Below are 24,717 nucleotides of genomic sequence, written 5' to 3' on the forward strand. Positions count from 1 at the left end.
ATTATACCAACAGTAAAAGATATATGAGTTCAGAGAAGAGAAAGATCATTTACATAACAGATAGTATAGTATAGCAGATAGGAAGATGGTCTTAAGTCAAAAGGAATGGAGGCCAAATAAAACTCACCTTCACTAGCTATGTGACAAGGCAATGGTAGGGCTTTTTAAGAATTGTTCTCCCACAGGAGTGGGAAGATTGTGCTACTACAGCAAATTCATCACACAAGTTAATATACGTTCTCATAAAAGGTCTAATTAATAAATTAATCTAACCTATAAAACACATATAATTATTAATACATTAATTAATAACTTACTAATTAGCTCCCCAACCATTCCTTCATTTCTTTGAAATAGATTATTTTCTTGTGACTACTGAGACAATGTGCCAGGCAGCAGGTTGATCGATCCTTGTTGTTGTTTGTCCTTCCTTCTGGAAGAGGACCATGACATCAGGGAAGGGAATGCCATGACATGCAAGTGAATTGGAATTAAGTGAGGAGGGACTGGGCAAAGTCACCTGCCTCACTTTCCCCTCCAGAGATGCCAGTGGCAAAATATAGATTAAGAAGATTGGATATGGCCCTGGATGATGGGAGATCCTGACCTTTTTAAGCTAAGGACTCCAACAGGCCTCAGTTTGACTGAGGCCATACCCATTCAGTGATTAAGGCTGATAGGGATTGAGGAAAAGAATCTCCTCTTTCACCTGTCCAAAAAAAATCTAAAAAAATGAATGAGTGAATGAATCTGGGAGTAAAGATATTCAGAATTTCTGGCTAAAGCAGATTGTAAATGCTATTAACATTTAATCTGATTCAATCAGGACCCAAACAATGACCATATGGAGCTTGGCCTAGGACCTTTGGTGGCCAAATAGGATCAGAATGGTTTTTGGTTTAAGGCCTGGTTCTTAAGAAAGTAATTTAGATAGTAAACCCAAGATATCTTGGGAGAGTTCAGAGGTGCAAAAAAGAGGGAGGAAAAAAGCTTTTAAGAGCATCTGTAAGTAAGAATATGACAAACTGGAATGGGTTAGTTGGAAGACTCCCTCCTTCCCTCTCTCCTTCCTTCCCTCCCTCCCTCTCTTCCTTCTTTTTTTTTTCCTTCTTTCCTTCCTTTCTTCCTTCTTTCTTTCCTTCCTTCCTTCCCTCCTTCCTTCCTTTCCTCTCCCTGTCCATATAAGGTATCATACCCTTGCCTACAGATCACTTTGTGTGTTGAGCAATGTATTGGTGGTCCTCTTTAGCACTGAGATTGATATACTGATCTTCTCCTTATCATCCATTTATTATGTAGTGTCCATTCAAGTTAACAATAATGGTCAGAGAGTGAGAAGGCCAGAGAGCAAGTCCTAATTCTAACAGTAACTGGTAAGCGCAAATGCATGGCAAAATCACTATCATCACCACAATGACCATAGCTCAATATAGCTATAGAGATAGATTGATAAATAGATTTTAAAGTTCATGAATCTCAAATAGATTACTCACAACAATCCTGGGGGTGGGAAAGGCAAGTATAATAATGATAGCTGACATTTTCATAAAACTTTAATGCATGTAAAGACTTTATAAACATTGAAGCTAATTTTATAATTTTTTAAGAGAATGATGATGATGATGATGATGTGGCTTGCCCAGGGTCATATGGTTAGTGTTAGAGGTATAATTTGAACCTAGGTCTCTCCTGTTCTCAAGTCTATCGCTCTACTATACCTCATTCATAATTTTTCAACCTCAGTTCCTTCATTTGGCAAAGGGAACTATAACACACTATCTACCTTATGGGGTAAAGGTTTAATGAAGTCTTCATGATGCTCCTTCTTGGTCAATTCTACTTTCTGCAGCACAGTGGTGGACCTCTTGCCAGGTCATTGTCCTAGGCTTGGTAGAGTAGAAAGAAGAAACTTTGCCCTGCCTGTTTGCTCAGTGAAGTCCAATTATTGCTGTATCAACAAGGAGACAACATGGTACAGTGGAAATTGTGTTGGATTTTCTGTTAGAACACCTGGGTTGGAATTTAGGGTTGCTACTCGGTATCTATGTATCTATGTGATCTTGAACAAGTCAGTGAACCTCTTTGAATCTTGGTCTTCTCATCTACAAATGAGGGGTTTGGACTACATCAGAGGGTCTCAAAGTGTAGTTTGGGGCCACATGCTGTACCCTTTCAGGTCTCTGAGAGCCTTTCAAGGGGGTCCACACAATCAAAGTTATTTTCATAATAATACTAAAGCAAGTTAATTTCAAATAACTAAATATTGATAGATAAAACTCATCTAAACAACAACTATTTAGGGTTCCTTATAATTGTTAATGTGTAGGGAGTCCTGAGACCAAAATATCTGAGAATCTCTAGCTTAGATAACTCTAAGATCTGTTCTATTCTATATCTATGATCTCAGGGCAGAGCAGTTGTAGAGAGGGTGCTTGTGATAATATTAATAATAATTAACATATAATAATATGAGATATAATATTATAATTTAATAATATAATCTGTAACAATAAGCAATTATTGTTAATATAATAAATGTTATTTAATTAAATTAATTTAAAATTAAATAAATTTAAAAATAATAAACAATTAATTGTTGTAATTAACCCCATTGGGGAGAATGGCAAAGATATTGGAGTGGTTTGCTATTTCCTTTTTCAGTTCATTTGACTGATGAGTAAACTGAAAAAAAACAGACTTAAGTGACTTGCTTAGTAAGAGTAGAACAATGGGTAATGAATGGGTAGAACAATAGATAGCTTGAAGTCAGGAAGTCAGAAAGATTCATCTTCCTAAGTTTAAATATGGCCTCAGACACTTGCTAGCTAAGTGACCCTACGCTTTACCCTGATTTACCCTGATTACCCAGATATGACTAAAATGACTGAATAACATCATTATAAATTTTTAGCTGTTATTGTTATTACTATTGTTATAGCTAGCATTTATATACAGCCTCATGAATTACAAAACACTTTATAAATATTTTCTCATTTGAACCTTATGACACCCCTGGGACGTAGGTCACAAATCCATTTTATAGATGAGAAAACTGAGTTCAAGTGATTTGACCAGGGTCACATAGCTAGTTAACTATTAAGGTCACATTTGAACTCAGTCCTTTGTGCTGAGGTCCAGCATTCTATCTATTCTGCCACGTTTTAAGAAGTCAAACTACAAAGTCCTAGGGATTGACTTCAAATTCATTCACCACAAAATCATTCATGAATTTAACACAGGGAAAACATAGATGTCATAGAAAAATAATAATTTTTGTATTACTTTACATTTTATGTTCTGTTACTTCACATAATATAATAATACTGAGAAGTGGAGAGAACAGGTTTTGTTACTGTATTCCCACTTGACTGAGGGAAAATTGAGGCCCAGATAAATTCAGTGGCTTTCCCAAGATGATACAGGGAACCTAGGTCTCCAGAGTTCTGGCCTGGATTGTGTTCTTTTCCACCACAGCATATTGGCTTGTCACATATCTTATAATTAACTTTATGGAAAAAGATACAGTTTTGAGTCAGTCTCAATGAAACCTCTTTTAATACATGATTCCTGGAATCTTTCCTCCTCTAGATTTGAAACCTAAACCCAAAAGCAACATTTCTAAGGACCTTTATGCTTAAATGGCCAAATCTTGTTAATGAGTAAGCCACTCCCTATTAGTAAATCATGTGTATTGAGAGAGATATTGATTCTCTTTCAAATTCCTACCAAAGTGCCCAAGACACCCACAGAGGAAAACTCCAAAGCTAAGTGATCTGGTTTGTTCTTGTACAAACAATTCAACCAACTCCAAATACTGTGGACACTTAAGATGTTTATTCATCTATTCAACAAGTATTTGTGGTATGCTTCTGTGCTCATATTTGTTACTTTTATTGTGCAGAGAGCTAAAGAAGTTTAGGTCCTGGCTTATTTGCTCTAATTGAGAAGGAAAAAATGGCAGACTGGAAAACAAATACAAAATGATTGACTCTACAACTGTGTAATAAGAGTTCAAAAGAGGGAGAGCTCCCCATGAGGAACTCATACTACTACTACTAAAAATAATAATGTTTATACATTGCTATAAGGTTTGCAAAGCACTTAATAAATAAATATTAACTCATTTAATCCTCACAACCCTAGGAGATAGACACTATTATCCACATTTTATAGATTTGGAAACTGAGGCTGAGAAAGGTTAAATGAATTATACAGGATCATCCAGGAAGAGAATATCCAACTAATGGTCACAGAGGAAGGGAAGCTTTAGTTGTAAGTTTAAGCATGCCTAAAAGGCATGTGGTAGAGTGGAGAGAGACGTAGTTTTAAATCCAGGAAGACCTGGGTTCAAGTTTCACCACCTCTGGCATTTATATTCTCTGTGTGACCCTGGACAAGTCACTCAGACTCTTTTTTTTATATATACATCTCTCTAAGACTCTACGTTTCGAAGAAAGTGCCACCTTGCATTAATAGCGGTGAGGGGAAGTTGTGGCTTTCACAGATTTATTTACAAAGTAGGGTCAGAGGCAGGATTTGAACTCGGCAATCTTGGGTCAAGCCCAGCATTCCCTCCACTATGTGCCAGACTAATCCTTTATGTTTTCTTTTCCTTCAAAGTTCTGTTAGTCACTTAGTGGTGAATAATGAGTGAATGAATGAAATAAAATATATGTTTTAAGGTTATATACACAAGAGAACAGCTCCACAAGGGGCTTAGGGTTTAAAATGAGGGTTCTTAACCTTCTTATGTCACATACCTCCTTAGTAATCTGATGAATACTATAAATCCCCTTTCAAAATAATGTTTTCACCAGTTTTTGTTGTTGATTTGTTTGTGGCTGAGTTGTTTCAGTCATGTCCCTTTTTTGGGGAGATGTGTTGGGAGAGTTCTTGGCAAAAGTACTGGAGTGGTTTGCTATTTCCTTTCCTAACTCATTTTACAGATGAGGAAACTGAGACAAATAGGATTATATAACTTGCCCAAGGTCACACAGCTACTACTTTTATAGGTCAGATATGAACTCGGGAAGATAAACCTTCCTCATTCCTAATTCATTGATTATTGACTCCTAATCTTATGGACTCTTCCTGATTCCTTAGTTTGCCCAAGCTGACCTGAGCTAAATCTGATTACATCTGGCAACAATATGACATATTCTTAAAGAAACTAGGAACTCCAACTCCCATGAGCAAAACAACTCAGCACAGCAGATACCACTCAATATAACATATCAGAGGATAGTTTGACAGTCTAAATCTAGATGAAGTTCTTGTCTAGTTGAATCTACAGCTCTGATCTAGTTAGAAAAAGTTAATTAAGAGCCATAGATGACATTACCCTATAAGAACCAAAGTGTGGTTCTGGTGGGAACCATGAAACCCAACATGGCCTAACACTTAGCTGGTTGCTCTTGAGTCAGCTCTGGACCACAGTTTGTTATACCATAATATGCAGACTTTTCTAACCCTCTCCTTTCTTCATCACCTCTCCCTATATGGAAGGTTTTTTTGTTTTGTTTTTAGGGGGTGACACTTCAACACAATATCATCCAGTTTTCCCACAACTACAGAGAAAAACTTAGAAATTCCCCAAATCCCCAAGAGATAGCCTGCCTTTGCTAAATTTAGAGAGAGGACCCCTAAACCGTATTACTACTTATAAGCTAATCATATTGTCACTGGCTATTATGATGTATTCTCTGCTTCCCTCTACTCCTTCCTTCCTCCTTGTTATCAAGAGAGATATTTAGAGGTAATTCCACTTACCAGTCACCAAGGATATATTCATTACCAATACCATTGTCTATCTGCACATTTTCCTAGAGTATTTTATCAGGTTGTCTCCTTTAATGACATCATTCCCTGGATTGTTATTCCTCTGTGTTCATATCTTGTCTTCCCAGGAGACTCTAAGCTCCCGGAGAACAGGATTATATCTCTAGTCCCCAACACAGGAACTTAATAAAAACTTGTGTGATCTGTTGAATAGTATAAATAGGTGTTTGCTCTTCCCTATTCCCACTGTGCTATGGAATAAATAGCATTTGACTTGAAACAGTAAGTACATCTCTCTAAGCATTCTATTGTCAATTAGATTTTTTTAAATATCTCCTCCTTCAGATATGAATATCTTTCATATATATACACACATAGATACATAGATTCTATGGTGGACATGAACCATGAGCTATTTGTACCTTGATATGGAGCCATTTACATGTGCTCCCTTATCTGATTTCCCTTGTGATCATAAATTCATTCAATTTACTAGTATTTATCATCCACGTGTTTGAATGTCAAGTATGCATAAAGTGTGGGTATGGTGTGTTTCTGCATATAGCATATATATGACCTATATGTAGATATAGATAGATAGATATAGATATAATATAGCATAACTAAATGTGACATTTTATACACTTGTAAAGCACTATCTCATGCTTTTGTATTTATGTTTATATTCAGCCTGCTTCTATGATGTAGTGTAGAACTTCTATTATAGAAATTCCGTCCCCTGAATCAAATTAGCAATATCCCTGCAACTTAAAGTCTTTAAGAGTTGTCTGGAGCACTGAAAAATTAAGTAATTGGCCTAGAATCATGGAACCTGTAGCCATCAGAGATATGACTTGAATTCAGGTCTTTCTGGCTCCCAAGATTGTCCCTCTGTCTATTATATGTGTATGTATATGTATATTTCTATTACTGTAGTATTTGTCCTGCCTAACTCACTGTACTATTATGGATTAAGTAGACATGCTAACCAGCAAAGCAGTATACACAAGGATGAAAAAGAGATAACAGCACTGGGTTGGAAACAAAGGTCCTAACAAGGCTGAGTGACTTCTACAAAAGTGCCTGGAAATATTTTTCAAGTCACTAAATGGGATTTCCAGGGGCAGCAAGCCATTGTTATTTCTTTCCTATGAATCAAATTGCAGACAGTAAAGTTCATCCAGCAAGCCCCTGGGAAAAATAACCATTTGTTTCTTTGGGTTGTTAAATATTGCTCCCCCAAAACCAAGAAATTTCTAAACAACACCTAGATCCAGTGCATGACAATTAAGAAGCCTCCTCATCCTCTTCCCATTTTTGAATGTTTCTCATTACACTACCAAATTTTAAAACTCCTGTATGGACAGGAACATAACTCTGGAATACAAGTTCCCCCTAATGATATAGGACCCAGTTAGCCAACTCTGCAGAAAACTCTTTTCTCATTTTGTTTTTTCATGTCCTTGTGAGTTAAAAGTGTGGAGATTTCTGAAATCAGTGAGATGACCCTGTCTTTTAAAAGGGAGAGTTTGTATTATGATATATTCAGTCCTTCCAGGGCATGTCTAGAGGCACAGGACACAGAATTAGATCAAATCTTCCAACACAGTCTTCGATGCCAACCTAGGAACTGGAAGAGATGAGTCAAAATTTCACTCAAAAAAGGAGGAAATTGTTTATGTCAAGAAAACTTTACTAATAAATAAATTCCAAAGTAGAATGAACCACCTTGAAAAAGTAATTGGTTCCTCTTCATTGGAGGTCTTCAAGCCAAGATTGGGTGACCATTTGTTGGGTACATTATAGAAGGAATTCTTTTTCAGGTATCTATTGAATCAGATAGCCACTGAACTCCCTTCTAACTCGGAAATGCTGTGATTCTGTTAGACTGTATGGCAAAATCTGGTGCTTTAACCTTTTTTAAGGAGGATCCTCTGAAAGAGTTCAATGTCTTTGAGAAGACAAGGATGATAGGAGAGAAAAAAATAGTTCCATGGTTTTCCAGTTTAGGTAGGCCATGTCTAAAATATTATCTGAAGCTCTAGTTGCCATATGTACAGTTACAAATTACAGTAGGTTTTGTATTCAGAACAGAGGTGACCAAAATGGTAACATATGGTACCAGAAACCAAATTGTATCAAGAAAGAATAGGGGAAAACAGGAATGTTTAACATGAAAAGAAAAATGAAAGAGCTCATTGCTATCTTTAAAAATAAATATAAAGAGATTTATCAGGTGGAAGAAGGTGAATTCTATTTCTCCAAAGGATGAAAGCAGAACAAAAAGGTAGAAATTAGAGGGGTAGAGAGTCTGGCTCAAAATAGGAATTTGATAATAGGCAAAAAAAAAGTAAGGCAAAAGATAGTCCTTAATGGGGGAAACAACTCTGTACAAACAAGTCACATACAGGATAAATTTAAGATAATCAGTAGAGTGAAGAATTAAGAGAAATTGGGAATGGCTTCTTGTTGAAGATGGCATTTTAGCTGAAACTTTAAAGGAAGCTAGGGAAACTGAGAGGCAGAGATGAGAAGAGAGCTCATTCCAGATATGAGAGACAACCAGTGAAAACAGAAATTAGACACTCATGCCATGGATATTAAAGATAGGGAGGTTTCTTAATTTAATAGGAAAAGCAAAAAAACCCTTAGAAATCCTGGGTTCTAACCCTGAATTTGATCCTTACAAGTTGGTGGTCTTGAATAAATTGCTTGAGTAAATTTTTTCACTTGCATGATCCCAAGTCTCCTTATTTGTCAAGTGGGAATACTAATATCTGCCCACCTCACCTCTTAGAGTTGTTATGAGGAACTAATAGATTTGAAAGTCTTTTGTAAACTGAAAGGTTTATATTAATTTAAGAGATAAGGATAATTCAGGACTTTAACAAGATAATTAATGTTACATCCAGCCCAAGATCAATCAGCCAATCAGCAAGTATTTATTAAATGTGTCATCTGACATATAATTGAAAAAAATGCTATTAAAAATAAAAGTGATAACTATGTGGCAAGCATCATACTAGATGCTAAAGATACAAAGCCAAAAATAAACAGTCCCTGCCTTCAAAGAAGTTTACATTCTAATAAGATGATTTTATAGAGTCTATGATCCTGTAATATGAAAGGTATTTCTGCAATGGATGAGTGAGCGAATGTAAGCTCTCTGAAGGCAGGGACTTTCACTTTTACTTTTGCATTGCTAATAGTGTTTGCCATATAATGGCATAATAGTAGATACTTATTGTTTGATTGGTTGCCTGATGGATAGTATGACCTCTAATATCCCCTTCAACTTCGAGGACAGAGAATAGAGGAAAGTTATCTGTGATAGAGGGGAAATTGGAACCCTGAGGCACTAGAGCCTTGCAACCCTCTCAATACATCCTTCAAGACATCTCAGTACAACCCTCTCAGCAATCTCTGCTCAATATAGGCACAGAGCCTGGAATATAATATAAACCAAATCCCTCACCAACACCAATTCTACTTGCCTTAACTCTCCTACCCAGTTCCCTCTCCTCTTTCTTTGAAATATACGTCTTTCCATTAGGGTGAAGAGAAATAACATGCTCTACTCACTTCATCCATTCATCTTTCCCAATCACTTCTTAAAAGAATATTTTCTGAAGAAATAACACAAAAATAAGAGATTTTCAAAAAAAAAAAGCCACCTATAGAGCTTCCACGAGATTTGCCCATAAGAACCTGGGTTTATTAGTACTTTATACCTTCCTGCTTTCTAATAGGAAGCCCCTTTGCCTTATGCTCTTCATACCTTCCTCCCATTTCTCCACTTTATTCAACCCTCCTCTGTTTATAGTCCAAGTGTAAGACCAAGAACAGACCCCATGTGGAGTCGAGAATTGGAATCCCTTCCTTTACCCTTCTGTATCCCAACCCACACAATTCCTTATCCACATGTCAGAGAAGTCACTGCCACGTTTCATTTTCAGTGGAGAAAGGCCGCCCTGTGTCCTGGCCTGTGGTGGGACTGGCCTGGCAAAGGTAACAGTCCTGCATAAAGAGGTTAGTTAGTCCTGGAATGGTTTGGAAGCCAGACAGAATGGAATATTTCTCCCTATTTTCTTTACAGCTGAGAAAACACACACAAGCACAAGAGCATATTTATTGAGATATTTCTATCCCAAAGTTTGTCTTTTAAAGTAAAATTTAAAAAGAAATAAAATTAGGTTCTCTGCCCACTCTACTCCCTCCCTCAAATCCCCCCTCTTTTAATTTCTTCCCATTTCCTGGCCTAAGCTGAGAACAGAAAGCACTGAGCCCTCAGAAGAAATACAGCATCTCAGGACAATGTTGAGCTTGTTCATGGAGTAAAGAAACAGGCAACACCTTTAAAAAAAACAAAGCAACTTGCAGATGAAGTGAAGGAAGACAGATAGAGTGGGTGGAAATCAAGGGGCTCTCAAAAGCAAAATGTAAAAGTCTAATTATCCTTCCTAATAAGAAAGTTCAACTACTTTACACCTAGCAGTCAATAAATATTTTTAAAGCACCTAAATATGTTCCAGGCATTGTACCAAGTGCTAGGGATGCAAACAATCCTATTGGGAGGAACAATAAACAAATATGTACAAATAAGTTATTTATAGAATATACAGGAAATAATTAAAAGAAAGGCACTGGAAATAAGAGAAGACAGGGAAGGTTTCTAGTAAGAGATGGAATTTTAGTTGGGACTTAAAAGAAGCCAGGGAAGGTAATAGGTAGAGATAAGGTGGGAGAGCATCTCAGGCATGAGAGACTAATTAGAAATTAGTGGCAGAGACAAGGGCTAACCTGTCTGGATCATGGAACAGCAAGGAGGCCAGTAACATTTGATCAAAGACTATATTTAAGAGTAAAATGTAAGAAGACAGAAGAAAGCAGGGTCTAGGTTCTGAAGAAATGTGAATGCTAAACAGAAAATCTTGTACTTTGATCCTAGAGATGATCAGGAGCTGCTGAAGCTTATTGACACAAGTAGACCTCCACTTCAGGAAAATAATTTTAGAGGCTGAATGAAGAATGGATTTGAGTATGAGGAGATGAGGCAGGCAAACGCACCAGCTGGTCACTGCAGAAAGAACAATGAGAAGTTGTAAGGGCTTTCACTGGAGCAGAGTGGGTCAGAGGAGAGAAGGGGGCAAAATCCAGAGATATTGCAAAGGTGAAATCCACAGACCTGGACATCAGATTAGGGAGTGAGAGATAGTGGAGAGTCTAAAATGATATCGAAATTTCCAGCCTGAGGGATAAGGAAGGTGATGTCACCCTCAACATAAACAGTGATTAAGAATGGGAAGAGGATTTAGGGGGAAAGGATTTGGGTTTAGGACATGAGGTGCTGCTCCCCAAACTAGTCAAATATTCAGGAGTATCTTTGAGTGTCAATCACAAGGAGCCTCATTCACCAACTTGTTTGAACAAAGAAATACCAAACACAAATATAAGTGCTTTGAATTCAAAGATAAAAACCAAAATAGATCCTACCTATGAGGAGCTTATATTCTACTGGATATGAACAACATATACATAGCAAGTAGAATTAAATACAAAGTAAGTCCCAGGGAAGGACATAAGTCTAATAGGAAGACCAGTGTGATAGCACCAGAAAGCAAGTCCCAAGGACATGGGGACACAGGAAGAATGGGACTGATGGGCTTGGGAGGAGAAAGTAGGAAGTAATAGCCAGAGAAGGGAGCTTCACAGACCAGCCAGTCTAGGAGCCATTGATCAGAAGATTATTATGCTCTTCATCATGGCAGTGGTTATGCTGATCAATCCTTGAGCAAGAGGTGGAATGATGGGGGTGTAGGAGGAGGTGCCTACACAGCTGTGGGGCAAATGGTGAGTCTCTAGCTGGTCTAATAGTCAGAGGACAGCGGAATCCTGAGGTATACAGGCATAAGGCAAGCTTTAGGTTGTTGTTCAGTTGGTTCAATCAGTCTTCATAACCCCATTTGGGGTTTACTTGGCAAAAATACTGGTATGGTTTATCATTTCCTTCTCCAGCTCATTTTACAGATGAGGAAACTGAGGCAAGCAATGATTTTACCCACAATCATTGGCTAAGAGCTGTCTGAAGCCATATCTGAACTCAGGAAGATATTCCTTCCTGACTCTATCCATTACATCACTGAGCTGCCCTTAAGCTTTAGAACTCACCCTCTAATCCTCAACCAAGTCAACTCTGTCCCTGGGGTCACTCCACTATGGAATAAATTATTTTCCCAAAGTTGGAAAACTTCACTCAGAAGGGTTTTTGGTCCTTGACAGGTGGCTAATTTGGAAGGAGAAGGATGGCAAGATTGATGGCCAGCACCTGCCCTAAAGATAAAGGGGTCAATGCAAGGGCAAGGAACAGTATCCAGGGTTTCCCACCAAAATAAAGCATATTTATATAGCATTTAATAGTCCCTAAAGTGATTTACCTTGAAAAGAACCCCATAAAATAGGTAGTATAAGTATTAATATGTCCATTTTACAGACAGAAACATCCTTGAAGGAGTTAAGCGTTTTGCCAAAGGTCACACAGCTGGAACTCCTGACTCCAAGACCAGTGTTCTTTCCATTACAATACATTGCTTCCTTTAACTTCAATCTTCCTTTCCAGCCTGATTTCACCTTTCTTTATAAGATTCATGCCCCAACCCAATTGGACTATTAACTCACCTCCATTTTATGCCTGGGCAAACTGTCTCCCAGCTCTGGAATGGATTGCCCCCATCCAACTCCTATAATTATCATTCTTCCCTTCTTCAAAGCTCAGTTAAGGTACCATCTCTTTCATAGATCAAAGCATCCCTAATTTCCTCTGGACTCTAAAGTGACTTCCTTGAACATCACAGACCACATTTGGACTTTTTTATGTATCCAATGTATTGTAACTTTTTGTATACATGTCATCCCCTAATACCACAAAATTATGAATTATTTAAAAGCAAAGATGATCATTTTTTATAGGATCATAGATTTAGGAAGAGATCCTAGAGACCATCAAGTACAACCTCCTCATTTTACAAGTGGGGAAAATGAGTCCAAGAGAGCATAAATTAGTTGTTCAAAATCATGCCAATAATAAATGGCAGAGCTGGGCTTTGAACCCAGATCTTTTGATTTCAAATACCACCTCCTTCTTTGTATTTCCACCCTCCAGCACACAGTCTTGAACATAATAGACTTTTTATAAATATTTGGTGAATTGAATTGAGAGACAGAAGGTATTCCTTGGAGCACTAGAATTCACTAAACTTTTCAAGATGGTAGTAATTTTAGAGTCATTCATTTTTGCATTTTCCATAGGCTGTTCCACAGTGCCTTTCACATAGAAGCTGCTCAGTAAATGGATTGATGAAATGGTGTCAAATTCCAATAGAAACAGGGGCCTGCAGGCTGTACATCAAATTAGAAAAACACTTGTTAGAACTATGTTCTATTGTATTTTTATTTATTTTGCTATTTTATTTATTATATTATCTGGTTGGTTGCAGATTAGGGCCTATGAGTTTGACAACTCTGCTTTAATAAACAGATGCTAACAAAAGGTGCTTCATACAAAGCAAAAGGAGGTATAATGGAGAAGGGGCTCAAGTCTCCACAATACATACCTTGATTACCCACCATTTACCAGCTTCAAATTTATGAAATGAGTCACAAATGCTATCTTGTCCCTTGTCTTCCTCCTTGAATCTTTCAGATTGCTCCCTCTGACTTCACCTCAAAATCTTAAGCCTTTGCTCAAGTCAGCCTCGAGGTTGTCAGTTGGTCAACATTTCACTGGCTTGTCCAGTTCTTGGTAGTTTCTTATATCTTATCATGTTTGGGAGGGTTTTAATTTTAATTTTGATACACTAATCTTATTCCATTTCAAGGTGCAGATGAAGATAGATAGTCTCCATCTCCATGATCCATGTGTATATTTCTTTTTTTATTATTAGTTTTATTTGTGACAAAGGTGGTTGTTGTTTTTTTCTTTAAGTGGGGGTGGAAGGAGATATGGGAGAGAGGGGAATAGTGATGAAAATGATACAGAAGGGGAAAAAGAAATAAAAGATCACCAGAGCATTTTTAAATTAATAGAACAGAAAGAGGTTCAGGAGATATGGCCAACAGGATAGCAGCATATAAGAAAAATAAGGTGTTTCATGTTTTCCTGGAAATTTTGTGTTTGTTGTTGTTTACCAAATTCAGAATGACAAAAATTAATATTGCTTTAAAAATAAAACAAAGTGTTGGAAGGACTGTGATTAGCATGAGGCAGGAGACATTTATATGAATATTGGATATAGAGAAAAGAAGGATATCAGAAATCATCTAATCTAACATATTCAGTTTACACATGTGATTAAGTGATTTATATGAGGTCACAAAAGTAGATACCAGCCAAGGCTCTTTTCAACAGTGAGGTGATTGAAGGCAGTTCCAATAGACTTGTGATGGAAAGAGCCATCTTCATCTAGAGAAAAAACTATGGAGACTGAATGTGGATCAAAGCATAGTATTTTTACCTTTTCTTGGTGGTGGTAGTGTTTGCTTGATTTTTTTCTTTCTCGTGCTTTTTTCTCTTTTGATATGATTTTTCTCATGCAGCATGACAAATATGGAAATATGTTTAGAAGAACTGTATATTTAATCTATGTTGGATTGCTTGCTATTTGGGGGAGCATGAAATGCAAGGTTTTGCAAAGGTGAATATTGAAAGCGATCTTTGCATGTATTTGGAAAAGTTGAAAGATATTAAAAATAAGAAAAAGAAATCAACCAAGGAAGGATTTGAACCTAATTCATCTTATGACATTTGGCTTCATCTTAAAATGAACATTCTTAACATATGGAAGTATTTACTTAACAATTTTCTAAATTGTTTTGGTTGTTGTGTCTATGTCTTCTCCCTCAACCAGACCCTTAAAGGCATAATCCTACCAGATCCTTAAAATCAAGGATCACTGAATATTTAATCTTTCTTTGGTATGGGTACTTTATTCATAAAAAGTATTGAGTAAAAAAAGTTGATTGGATTGGATTGGATTAAGTAGAACAGAATGCCCTGGTGTCTAAAAGAAATATAATTCTAGTTAAGTGGGTCAAATTTTCCATTGCTGAAGTAAAAAATCACAATTTATCCATGAGCCATAAATGAATGGGTGGGACTACACTGCACATAGCCTCCCCTCCTAAGTCTTCCTCTCAAAGAAAGTTACAAGTCTTTTCCTCCACAAGTCTTCAAGAAATTAGTTTTTGCAGTGGCTGATGAATAAGCAAATAGTGACATCTACTGGAAGGTAGTTCTAGAAGAACAAATTTCTGAAAAAAAGTCACTTCTAAGCAAAATTCTATTTCCCATTTGACTTAACATTATAGTTTACGAGACACTGAGGGCTCTGTGGAGCTGTGAAAAGAACACTGGCTTTATAATCAGAGGACATAGGCTCAATTTGTGGTCCTAACTACCTGTGGATCTCAGCCAGTTATTTCATCTCCCCAAGCTCAGGAACATTTAAAACATATGACCAGATGATCCTTATAAATTGTTCTTATACTTGATTAATCTTCATTTAACAGTAAATCTTAACACTTTCATTTGAAGTTTTCCTCCTTCTTCCTTTCCTCAGATCTATAAAATTGTGGTTATTGTTTCTGAGTCATTTCAGTTCTTTCATGATGCTGTTTGAGGTTTTGTTGGCAAAGATACTGGAGTGGTTTAAGTATTTCCTTCTCTGGCTCATTTTACAGAGGAGGAAACTGAGGCAAACAGGGTTAAGGGACTTGCCAGGGAAATGTCTGAAGTAAGATTTGAACTCACATCTTCCTGAAATCAATGCCAGAGCTCTATCCATTGCACCATCTACCTTCTCTACTATATAGACCTCAGTTTCCTCCTCTCTAAATGATAAGTTCTCTAAGGTCTCTTCCATCTAACAATTATATGATTCTAAAGTAATTTGAACCCTTAAATGGTTAATATTTGAAGCAAAGAGATGGGATAAAATCGGAATATATGCTCTAGGAACATGGTTTGAAAGCTTATGGGATATTTAATCAGAAGTCATAATAATGGGTCATTAAAAGTGCTTTCAAATATTTTAAGAGTTGCTAAATGAAAGAGAAACCAGTTTTATTCTGCCCAGGGGGCAGAGCCAAGAGCAGAAGGTAGGAAGTTGTAAATCAGCAGATTTAGGTTTAAATAAAAAGTCAGAGCTATCCCAATGTGCTGTCTAGGGAAAATGGAAGGTTTCACCATTGATGGTCTTCAAACAATGTTCACTTGTTGTGACACAGAGGGGATTCTAATTCAGGTACAAATTAGATCATGGGACACTGAAAAAGGGTATGGCATAAATTAGGCATAGACCAACATCTCACACCCTAGTATCCCCCAAGATAAAGTCAAAATGGGTACATGATTTAGACATGAAGGGTGATACTATAAGCAAAATTAGGAGAGCAAAGGGATAGTTTAGCTTTCAGATCTTTGAAGAAAAGAGGAATTTATGACCAAACAAGAAATAATGAATTTTATGAAAGGCAAAATGGATAATTTTGATTATATTAAATTTAAAAAGTTTTGCACCAATAAAACCAATGCAGCCAATATTAGAAGGAAAGCAGAAAGCTGGGAAAGAATTTTTATTGCCAGTATTTCTGATAAAGACCTCACTTCTAAAATACATGGAGAATTGAATCAAATTTATAAGAATACAAATCATTTTGGATGTGGCTCTCTTCAACAATGAGATGAACCAAATCAGTCCCATTTGGTCAATAATGAATAGAACCAGCTACACCCAGCAAAAAAAAAAAAAAAACTATGGGAAATAAGTATGAGCCACAACATAGCATTTCCACGCCTTCTGTTTTTGTCTGCTTGCATTTTTTATTTCCTTCTCAGGTTATTTTTACCTTATTTCTCTTTTTTTTTACATGACCAAACCGTTATTTTGCTGTACAAAAAGAATCAGACTCTGAAATATTGTACAATTAGCTTGTGAAGGAAATCAAAAATGCAGGTGGGCATAAATATAGGGATTGGGAGTTCAATGTAATGGTTTTTAGTCATCACCCAGAGTTCTTTCTCTGAGCATAGCTGGTTCAGTTCATTACTGCTCCATTGGAAATGATTTGGTTAATCTCGTTGCTGAGGATGGCCAGGTCCATCAGAACTGGTCATTGTATAGTATTGTTGTTGAAGTATATAATGATCTCCTGGTCCTGCTCATTTCACTCAGCATCAGTTCGTGTAAGTCTCTTCAGGCCTTTCTGAAATCATCCTGTTGGTCATTTCTTACAGAACAATAATATTCCATAATATTCATATACCACAATTTATTCAGCCATTCTCCAATTGATGGACATCCATTCAGTTTCCAGTTTCTAGCCACTACAAAGAGGGCTGCCACAAACATTCGTGCACATACAGGTCCCTTTCCCTTCTTTATAATCTCTTTGGGATATAATCCCAGTAGTAACACTGCTGGATCAAAGGGTATGCACAGTTTGATAACTTTTTGAGCATAGTTCCAAACTACTCTCCAGAATGGTTGGATTCGTTCACAACTCCACCAATAATGCATCAATGTCCCAGTTTTCCTGCATCCCCTCCAACAATCATTATTATTTTTTCCTGTCATCATAACCAATCTGACAGGTGTGTAGTGGTATCTTAGAGTTGTCTTAATTTGCATTTCTCTGATTAATAATGACTTGGAGCATCTTTTCATATGACTAGAAATAGTTTCAATTTCTTCATCTGAGAATTGTCTGTTCATATCCTTTGATCATTTTTCAATTGGAGAATGGCATGATTTTTTATAAATTAGAGTTAATTCTCTATATATTTTGGAAATAAGGCCTTTATCAGAACCTTTGACTGTAAAAATATTTTCCCAGTTTATTGCTTCCCTTCTAATCTTGTCTGGATTAGTTTTGTTTGTATAAAAACTTTTCAGTTTGGTATAGTTGAAATTTTCTATTTTGTGATCAGTAATGATCTCTAGTTTTTCTTTGGTCATAAATTCCTTCCCCTTCCACAGGTCTGAGAGGTAAACTATCCTGTGTTCCTCTAATTTATTAATAATTTCATTCTTTATGCCTAGGTCATGAACCCATTTTGACCTTATCTTGGTGTACGGTGTTAAGTGTGGATAAATGCCTAGTTTCTGCCATATTAGTTTCCAATTTTCCCAGCAATTTTTGTCAAACAGTAAGTTCTTATCCCAAAAGCTGGGGTCTTTGGGTTTGTCAAAGACTAGGTTGCTATAGTTGTTGACTGTTTTGTCCCTTGAACCTAACCTATTCCACTAATCAACTAATCTATTCCTTAGCCAATACCAAATGGTTTTGGTAACTGCTGCTCTATAATATAATTTCAGATCTGGTACAGCTAAGCCACCTTCATTTGATTTTTTTTTTTCATTAATTCCCTTGAAATTCTTGACCTTCTGTTTTTCCATATGAATTTTGTTGTTATTTTTTCTAGGTCATTAAAATAGTTTTTTGGGAGTCTGATTGGTATAGCACTAAATAAATAGATTAGTTTAGGTAATATTGTCATCTTTATTATATTTGCTCACCCAATCCAAGAGCATTTAATATTTTTCTAATTGGTTAGATCAGACTTAATTTGTGTGAAAAGTAGTCTGTAATTTCGTTCATAAAGTTTCTGATTTTCCCTTGGCAGATAGATTCCTAAATATTTTATATTATCAGTAGTTACTTTAAATGGAATTTTTCTTTGTAACTCTGACTGTTGGATTTTGTTAGTGATATATAAGAATGCTGATGACTTATGTGGGTTTATTTTATAACCAGCAACTTTGCTAAAGTTGTGGATTATTTCTAATAACTTTTTAGTAGAATCTCTGGGGTTCTCTAAGTATACCATCATATCGTCGGCAAAGAGTGATAATTTGGTTTCCTCATTGCCTATTCTTATTCGTTTAATCTCTTTCTCAGCTCTTATTGCCAAAGCTAGTGTTTCTAATACAATATTAAATAATAATGGTGATAGTGGGCAACCTTGTTTCACTCCAGATCTTATTGGGAATGGTTGCAGTTTGTCTCCATTACATATGATGCTTACTGATTTTACCTTATTTCTAAGTCTGATTTTCCTTGTGCAGTAAAATAACTGAATGAATATGTATATATATATATTGTGTTTAACATATACTTTAACATATTTAACATGTATTGGTCTACCTGACATTTAGGGGAGGGGGTGGGGGGAAGGAGGGGAAAAGTTAGAATAGAAGGTTTTGCAAAGATCAATAATGAAAAATTACCTGTGCATATATTTTGTAAATAAAAAGCCATAATAAAAAATAATTTTAAAAAGAATGCAAATTATTCCCCAATTGATAAGTAATCCAAGGATTTGAATAGACTAATTTTAGATGAATAAATTAAAATCATGTGTAGTCACATGAAAAAATGCTATAAATAACTATTGACTAGAGAAATACAAATTTAAATAACTCCGAGATACTACCTCACATCTATAATATTGGCCAAGATAACTGGAAGACAAATGTTGGAGGGGATGTGGGAAAACTGGGACACTGATGCATTGTTGATAGAGTGTATCCTGGAGAATATTTTGGTACTATGTCCAAAGGGCTATAAAACTCTGCATATCTTTTGATCCAGCAATGTCACTATTGGGTCTGTATCTCAAAGAGATACTGAAAGAGGGAAAAGAACTCATATTTTCAAAATTGTTTATAGCAGCTTTTATGGTAATAAGGAACTGAAAATTGAGTGGATGCCCATCAGTTGGGGAATGGCTAAATAAGTTATGGTATGTGAATGTAATGGAATACAACAGTTTCATAAGAATGATGACCAGGCTAATTTCAGAAAATCCTGGAAAGACTTCATGAACTGATGATGAGTGAAGCAAGCAGAATCCAAAAAAAAAAAAAAAAAAAGCATTGTACATGGCAACAGCAAGACTGTGTGATGATCAACTATGAAAGACTTAGCTCTTCTTAGCAATTCAGTGATCCAAGGCAATTTCAATAAACTTGGGATCAAAAATGCCCTCTGCATCCCGAGAGAGCACTATGGAACCTAAATGCAGATTAAAGCATGCTATTTTCACCTTGTTTTGTTTTGTTTTTCTTTCTTGTGTTTTTCCCTTTTGTTCTGATTTTTCTTTTCCAATATGACTCATATAGAAATGAATGTACACATATAAACTATATCAAATTACTTGCTAACATGGGAAGAAGAAAAGAAGGGAGGGAGGCAAGAAAAACTTTGGAACTCAAAATCTTACAAAAATGAAAACTGAAGACCATCTTTATATGTAATTGGAAAATAATATACTATTAAAATAAATTTTAAAAACTTATTTTATTAATAGAATAGTCTCTGTAAAATATTAGAGATCGACAAAAATAATTGTCCTGAGGGAGAGCTTTCTCACTGCAGCAAGATCAATTCAAAAAACATTTATTAAATGCCTAATATATGGGAAATACAAAGTTGTCCTATGAATTTTTTTATATCTAACCTTTAATGGGCTTTTGTTTTTGTTTTGTTTTTACAAAGACTCATTTCTCTAAAGGTTTTATAATATATAATATATATTATATATTATATAATATAAAGGAATATTTCCTTTAACTAAGGGGAGGTTCCTTAGTCTGAAGGAATTAGATTTACAACTAACATTTATATATCACTTTTTTAAATTTGCCAAGTGCTTCACAAATATCTCATTTGATAGTCAATCCTGAGAGGTAGGTGCTATTATTATTCTCATTTACAGATGAAAAAATTGAAGCAGATTTAAGTAATTTGTGTAGTATTATATAATGAATAGTGTCTGAAGTTACATTTGAACTCAGGTCTTCCTCACTCAAGGTGTAACGTTCTAGTTGCTATATCATGGCTTCTTAAAATTTTTTCACTCACACTGACTGAGAAATTTTTACCTAACCTCGGGTATATATGTATATAAAATAGCTATACAAAATCAAACATTTACTGCTAATAAATCATTTAAAAATTATTTTAAAACAATTATTTGGTAATCCATATAATTTTATCATTTATTAAAGACAAAAGCAAATTTCTGTACTAATGAGATGGATGTGCTTGTTTATTTTTAAATCAAGAATTAAATTTTGGTGGAGTATTTGATACCTTTTACTGTTGCCAAATTTTTTTGTGAGCCCCACATTCAGTTATGTGAGTAACAACCCACAGTTTAAGAAGCTATGTGTCATATCTCTAGATTTAGAGTGTATGCTTCCTAGAGAGTCTTCCTTGGGTCTGTGTTCTTCCTTGGCTTCACTTCATGCTAACCCACCCATATTCTCAGTTTCTTTTCTTTTTAATCTATTCCAGATAAATTATGACCACTTTACTCTTACTGTTGGTGAGTTTGCGAGTCATCACTGCAGCCATCTCTGTGGAAGTTTCAGGTAACAGCTCCAATATTTCCTAAACTCCATAAGTATCGATTGAGTTCTCCCCTAAGGTACTCCAGAGACTTGATTCAGGGGCCAAGGTGACCTTAGCTTCTCAAACACTATGTCAACAAAGAGTTAGTCCTGGCAGGGCTTATTCAGATGGAAAGACTCCAAATATGAGCCTATTATCTATCTGTCACAGGAGGATGAACTAGCCTAGCCAAGTCTGAGAGAATCATCAGCAAAAGGCAGGCCAGCAGGTGATAACTTTCTCTGATGAATTCCTTCTACATTATTCCTAATAGTCATTAGCTTCTTCTTGAACATGTTTAGTAATAGGGAACTTACAATGTATTTGAGTGCTTATTTAGTAAGTTCCTTTCTACCTGCTTTATATAGTTTCCTTCTTTTTCCCTCCTTTTAGTTTTTTTTTTTACTTTATCTCTCAATTTATTTCAATACCTTATCTTTGTCTAGGCTCCCTGTCTTTCCAGTTTAGTTTGTAAGAACTTCTGGTACCGGTACCAGTAGAGGCATGGGTGGCCAAAGAGTAAAGTGTGGAAGTCATCTGCCATCGTCACAGACTCATAAATACAATCTAATATGAGAATCATTTATGTGCTTAGTCTGTGATGCACTCTAAACATTGAAACCTCTTAAAACTACCTGTATTTCTTTGCTCAGCATGAATGAGAGTACCATTCCAATTCCAGAGGCACTTATTGAGCACTAACTGGGTATAAGATAGGCTTTGGGAATACAGATACAAAATAAAAAGAGCAGACTCTCCTTATTGTTATAGCTTGCTTATTCCACTGAGGGGATATGATACATAGGCAAATGAAAATTATTCAAATAAAATACATAAAGAATATTAGTGAGGAGATGAATTTCTACTTCCTCCTTGATTCTTACTTGATACAATCACAACATACAGTAATAACCAGAGAATTTTACCTGATCAGAGGATTTGGGAGCAAAAATGTGGCAAGAGCACACGCAAATCAGGACATCACAATCATGATGTCATTGGTCTTCAAGAATTAAGGATGAATAACAATCACAACAAGGATAATAGTACCATCTACTAGCCTCTATCTTCTGTAATCTTACATCATTCAGAAAGGTCTTGGGGAGGCCTTTTCACTGATATAATACCACCAATGTGTATCTACTGGTATATACTGTTAACTAGTACATGATAAATTGGAAGGACAGGAAGTATAAATAATTGAAAGAGAAGTTTTTTAAAGTTTTTTTAAAAAAACTTTTAAAAACAAATAAAGGGGGTACAGATAAAGCCTAAAAGGAGTAGGTGAAAGAAAGCATCAAGACTCAAAGGCATTCATCTAGGAGAGGGGATGGGGGAAAGGAGGGAAAATTTGAAACACAAGGTTTTGCAAGGATCAATGTTGAAAAATTACCCATGCATGTTTTGTAAATAAAAAGCTTTTTAAAAAAAATTTAAAGACTCAAAGGCATTACCCCGTTAATTAATTTGAAGGAATAGCTTCTTCTGATTTAGACTAAATGCTCTGAAGTTTTCCGTCTGTTCCTAAAGTGCTAATGACTTGTCTCTCTTTTTTCCCCTTTTAGACCATGGTAACTCACTGAGTGTGAGCATCCCAGAGCCTTCTCCCCTTCGAGTCCTCCTGGGGAACTCCCTCACCATTCCTTGCTATTTTATTGACCCCGTGCACCCTGTGACGACGGCCCCTTCCACGCCCCCGCTCTCCCCCCGCATCAAGTGGAGCCGCCTCTCGGAGGAGAAGGAGGTGGTCCTTTTGGTAGCCACTGAGGGGCGGGTGCGGGTCAACAGCGCCTACCAGGACAAGATCTCCCTGCCCAACTACCCCGCCATCCCCAGCGATGCTACCCTGGAGATCAACAACCTTCGCTCCAACGACTCGGGCGTCTACCGCTGTGAGGTGATGCACGGCATCGAGGACAGCCAGGCTACTCTAGAGGTCATTGTGAAAGGTGAGCGCCTCCTCCTCCTCCCCGTGGGTACCGCCATCCCAACCCAGGTGTAGCAGATCGGGAGCTAAACTTGGAGACCAAACCTCACCTCATTAACTGTGTCCCTCAATCTCCTTGTTTTTCTATTGTCGGAAACATATGAGAGGCTTGGACTGCATGGCCTCTAAGATCTCTTCCACTTCTAAATCTATTTCTCCATATTTTTTTCCCTAAATATTCATGGCTGGCCCTTCATTGCTCAAAGGAAGCGACTTTATCCTCTACAATAACAATAATAGTATCTCACATTTCCTACTTTTCAAAATACATTTATATGCATTTTCTTACTTATTCCTCAGAAAATACTGTGAGACATTACCATTTCACAGATGGGAAAATTGAGATCTAGTGGCTTAGCTAGGGTCAGACAGATGCTATCAAGTTATCAGCAGAAATGTGATTAGAATACTGTCCCCCAGTTCTTTGTCAGGGAAGTAAGGTGACAATATAATGCATAGCGTTCAGGGACCCGGAGTCAGGAAGAATCATCTTCCTGAGTTCAAATTTAGCCTCTGACACTTCCTAGCTGTGTGACCCTGGGAAAGTCACTGCTTGCCTCAGTTTCTTCATCTGTAAAATGAGATGAAGAAGGAAATGGCAAACCATTCCAGTATATTTTTGTGATGCTAATGGGATCTTTTTCTACTATGAAATGCTGCCCCATCTCCGGGGTAATCCTGGAAGCCACAGAAAGTGATTAAAGTTTTATTATTTGTCTATGTTCTTTATGACCCCAAAGAGAACAAAGGGTCTTTCTTGGGCAACAGCAATGCTTCTGGAATCAGGAAACATCAATCTACATTGTCACCAGATTTTGCCCAAAAGAAGATAAATAGGAAGCTCAAGGGAAGACAAGCAACCCTTTATCTTTCTCAAAAAATAATTCCAAATGAGGATTCATAGAGCAGAGAACCTGGAATTTCTGAATTTTAGTTTTAAAAATACACATATTTTCAAGCTTGTATCTCAATATAATTGGTTTCCTTTGTAGTCCTATGTACTTTATTTTATGAATCTAAGAATATTCTGAGATGGGTATTTTTGGCATCACCAGGCTGTCAAAAGGGATCCATGACTTTAAGAGATTAAGAATCCCTGTCTCAACAGAAAACCTTCAAATCTACGGATATCTAAGAATTTACTAGGGCCATTTTTATTTTCCCAAGGGACTTTGAGGATCCCTTTCCCCAGAGCAGAGAGGCAATGTCCAATTAAGATGTGAAGAAGGCATCAGAGATTCTGACTGATATTCATTTATGTGTGTTTTCCAGGCATTGTGTTCCATTACCGAGCCATCACTACCCGCTACACCCTGGATTTTGAGAAGGCCCAGCAGGCTTGCATACAGAATAGTGCCGTCATTGCCACCCCTGAGCAGCTGCAGGCTGCCTATGACGATGGTTACCACCAATGCGATGCTGGCTGGCTGGCTGACCAAACTGTCAGGTAGGCTTTCCATGGCAAAATGAGATCATGGAGAAGGGGAAGCGAAGGAAGGACA

The 24,717-nt window shown here is 36.6% G+C and overlaps 1 protein-coding gene across 1 annotated transcript in view; it reads left to right on the forward strand.

Moving 5' to 3' along the window:
* ACAN (aggrecan) overlaps window positions 1-24,717 on the forward strand; it is an 89,160-nt gene that overhangs the window by 26,070 nt on the left and 38,373 nt on the right. Inside the window, exons 2-4 of the mRNA XM_031955572.1 lie at window positions 21,133-21,209; window positions 22,794-23,177; window positions 24,488-24,662. Coding sequence (XP_031811432.1) covers window positions 21,140-21,209; window positions 22,794-23,177; window positions 24,488-24,662 — 629 coding nt within the window. The 5' untranslated portion in view covers window positions 21,133-21,139. The remainder of the gene's footprint in view (window positions 1-21,132; window positions 21,210-22,793; window positions 23,178-24,487; window positions 24,663-24,717) is intronic.

This window comes from Sarcophilus harrisii, chromosome 2, assembly GCF_902635505.1.
Source record: "Sarcophilus harrisii chromosome 2, mSarHar1.11, whole genome shotgun sequence".
Taxonomy (NCBI): Eukaryota; Metazoa; Chordata; class Mammalia; order Dasyuromorphia; family Dasyuridae; genus Sarcophilus; species Sarcophilus harrisii.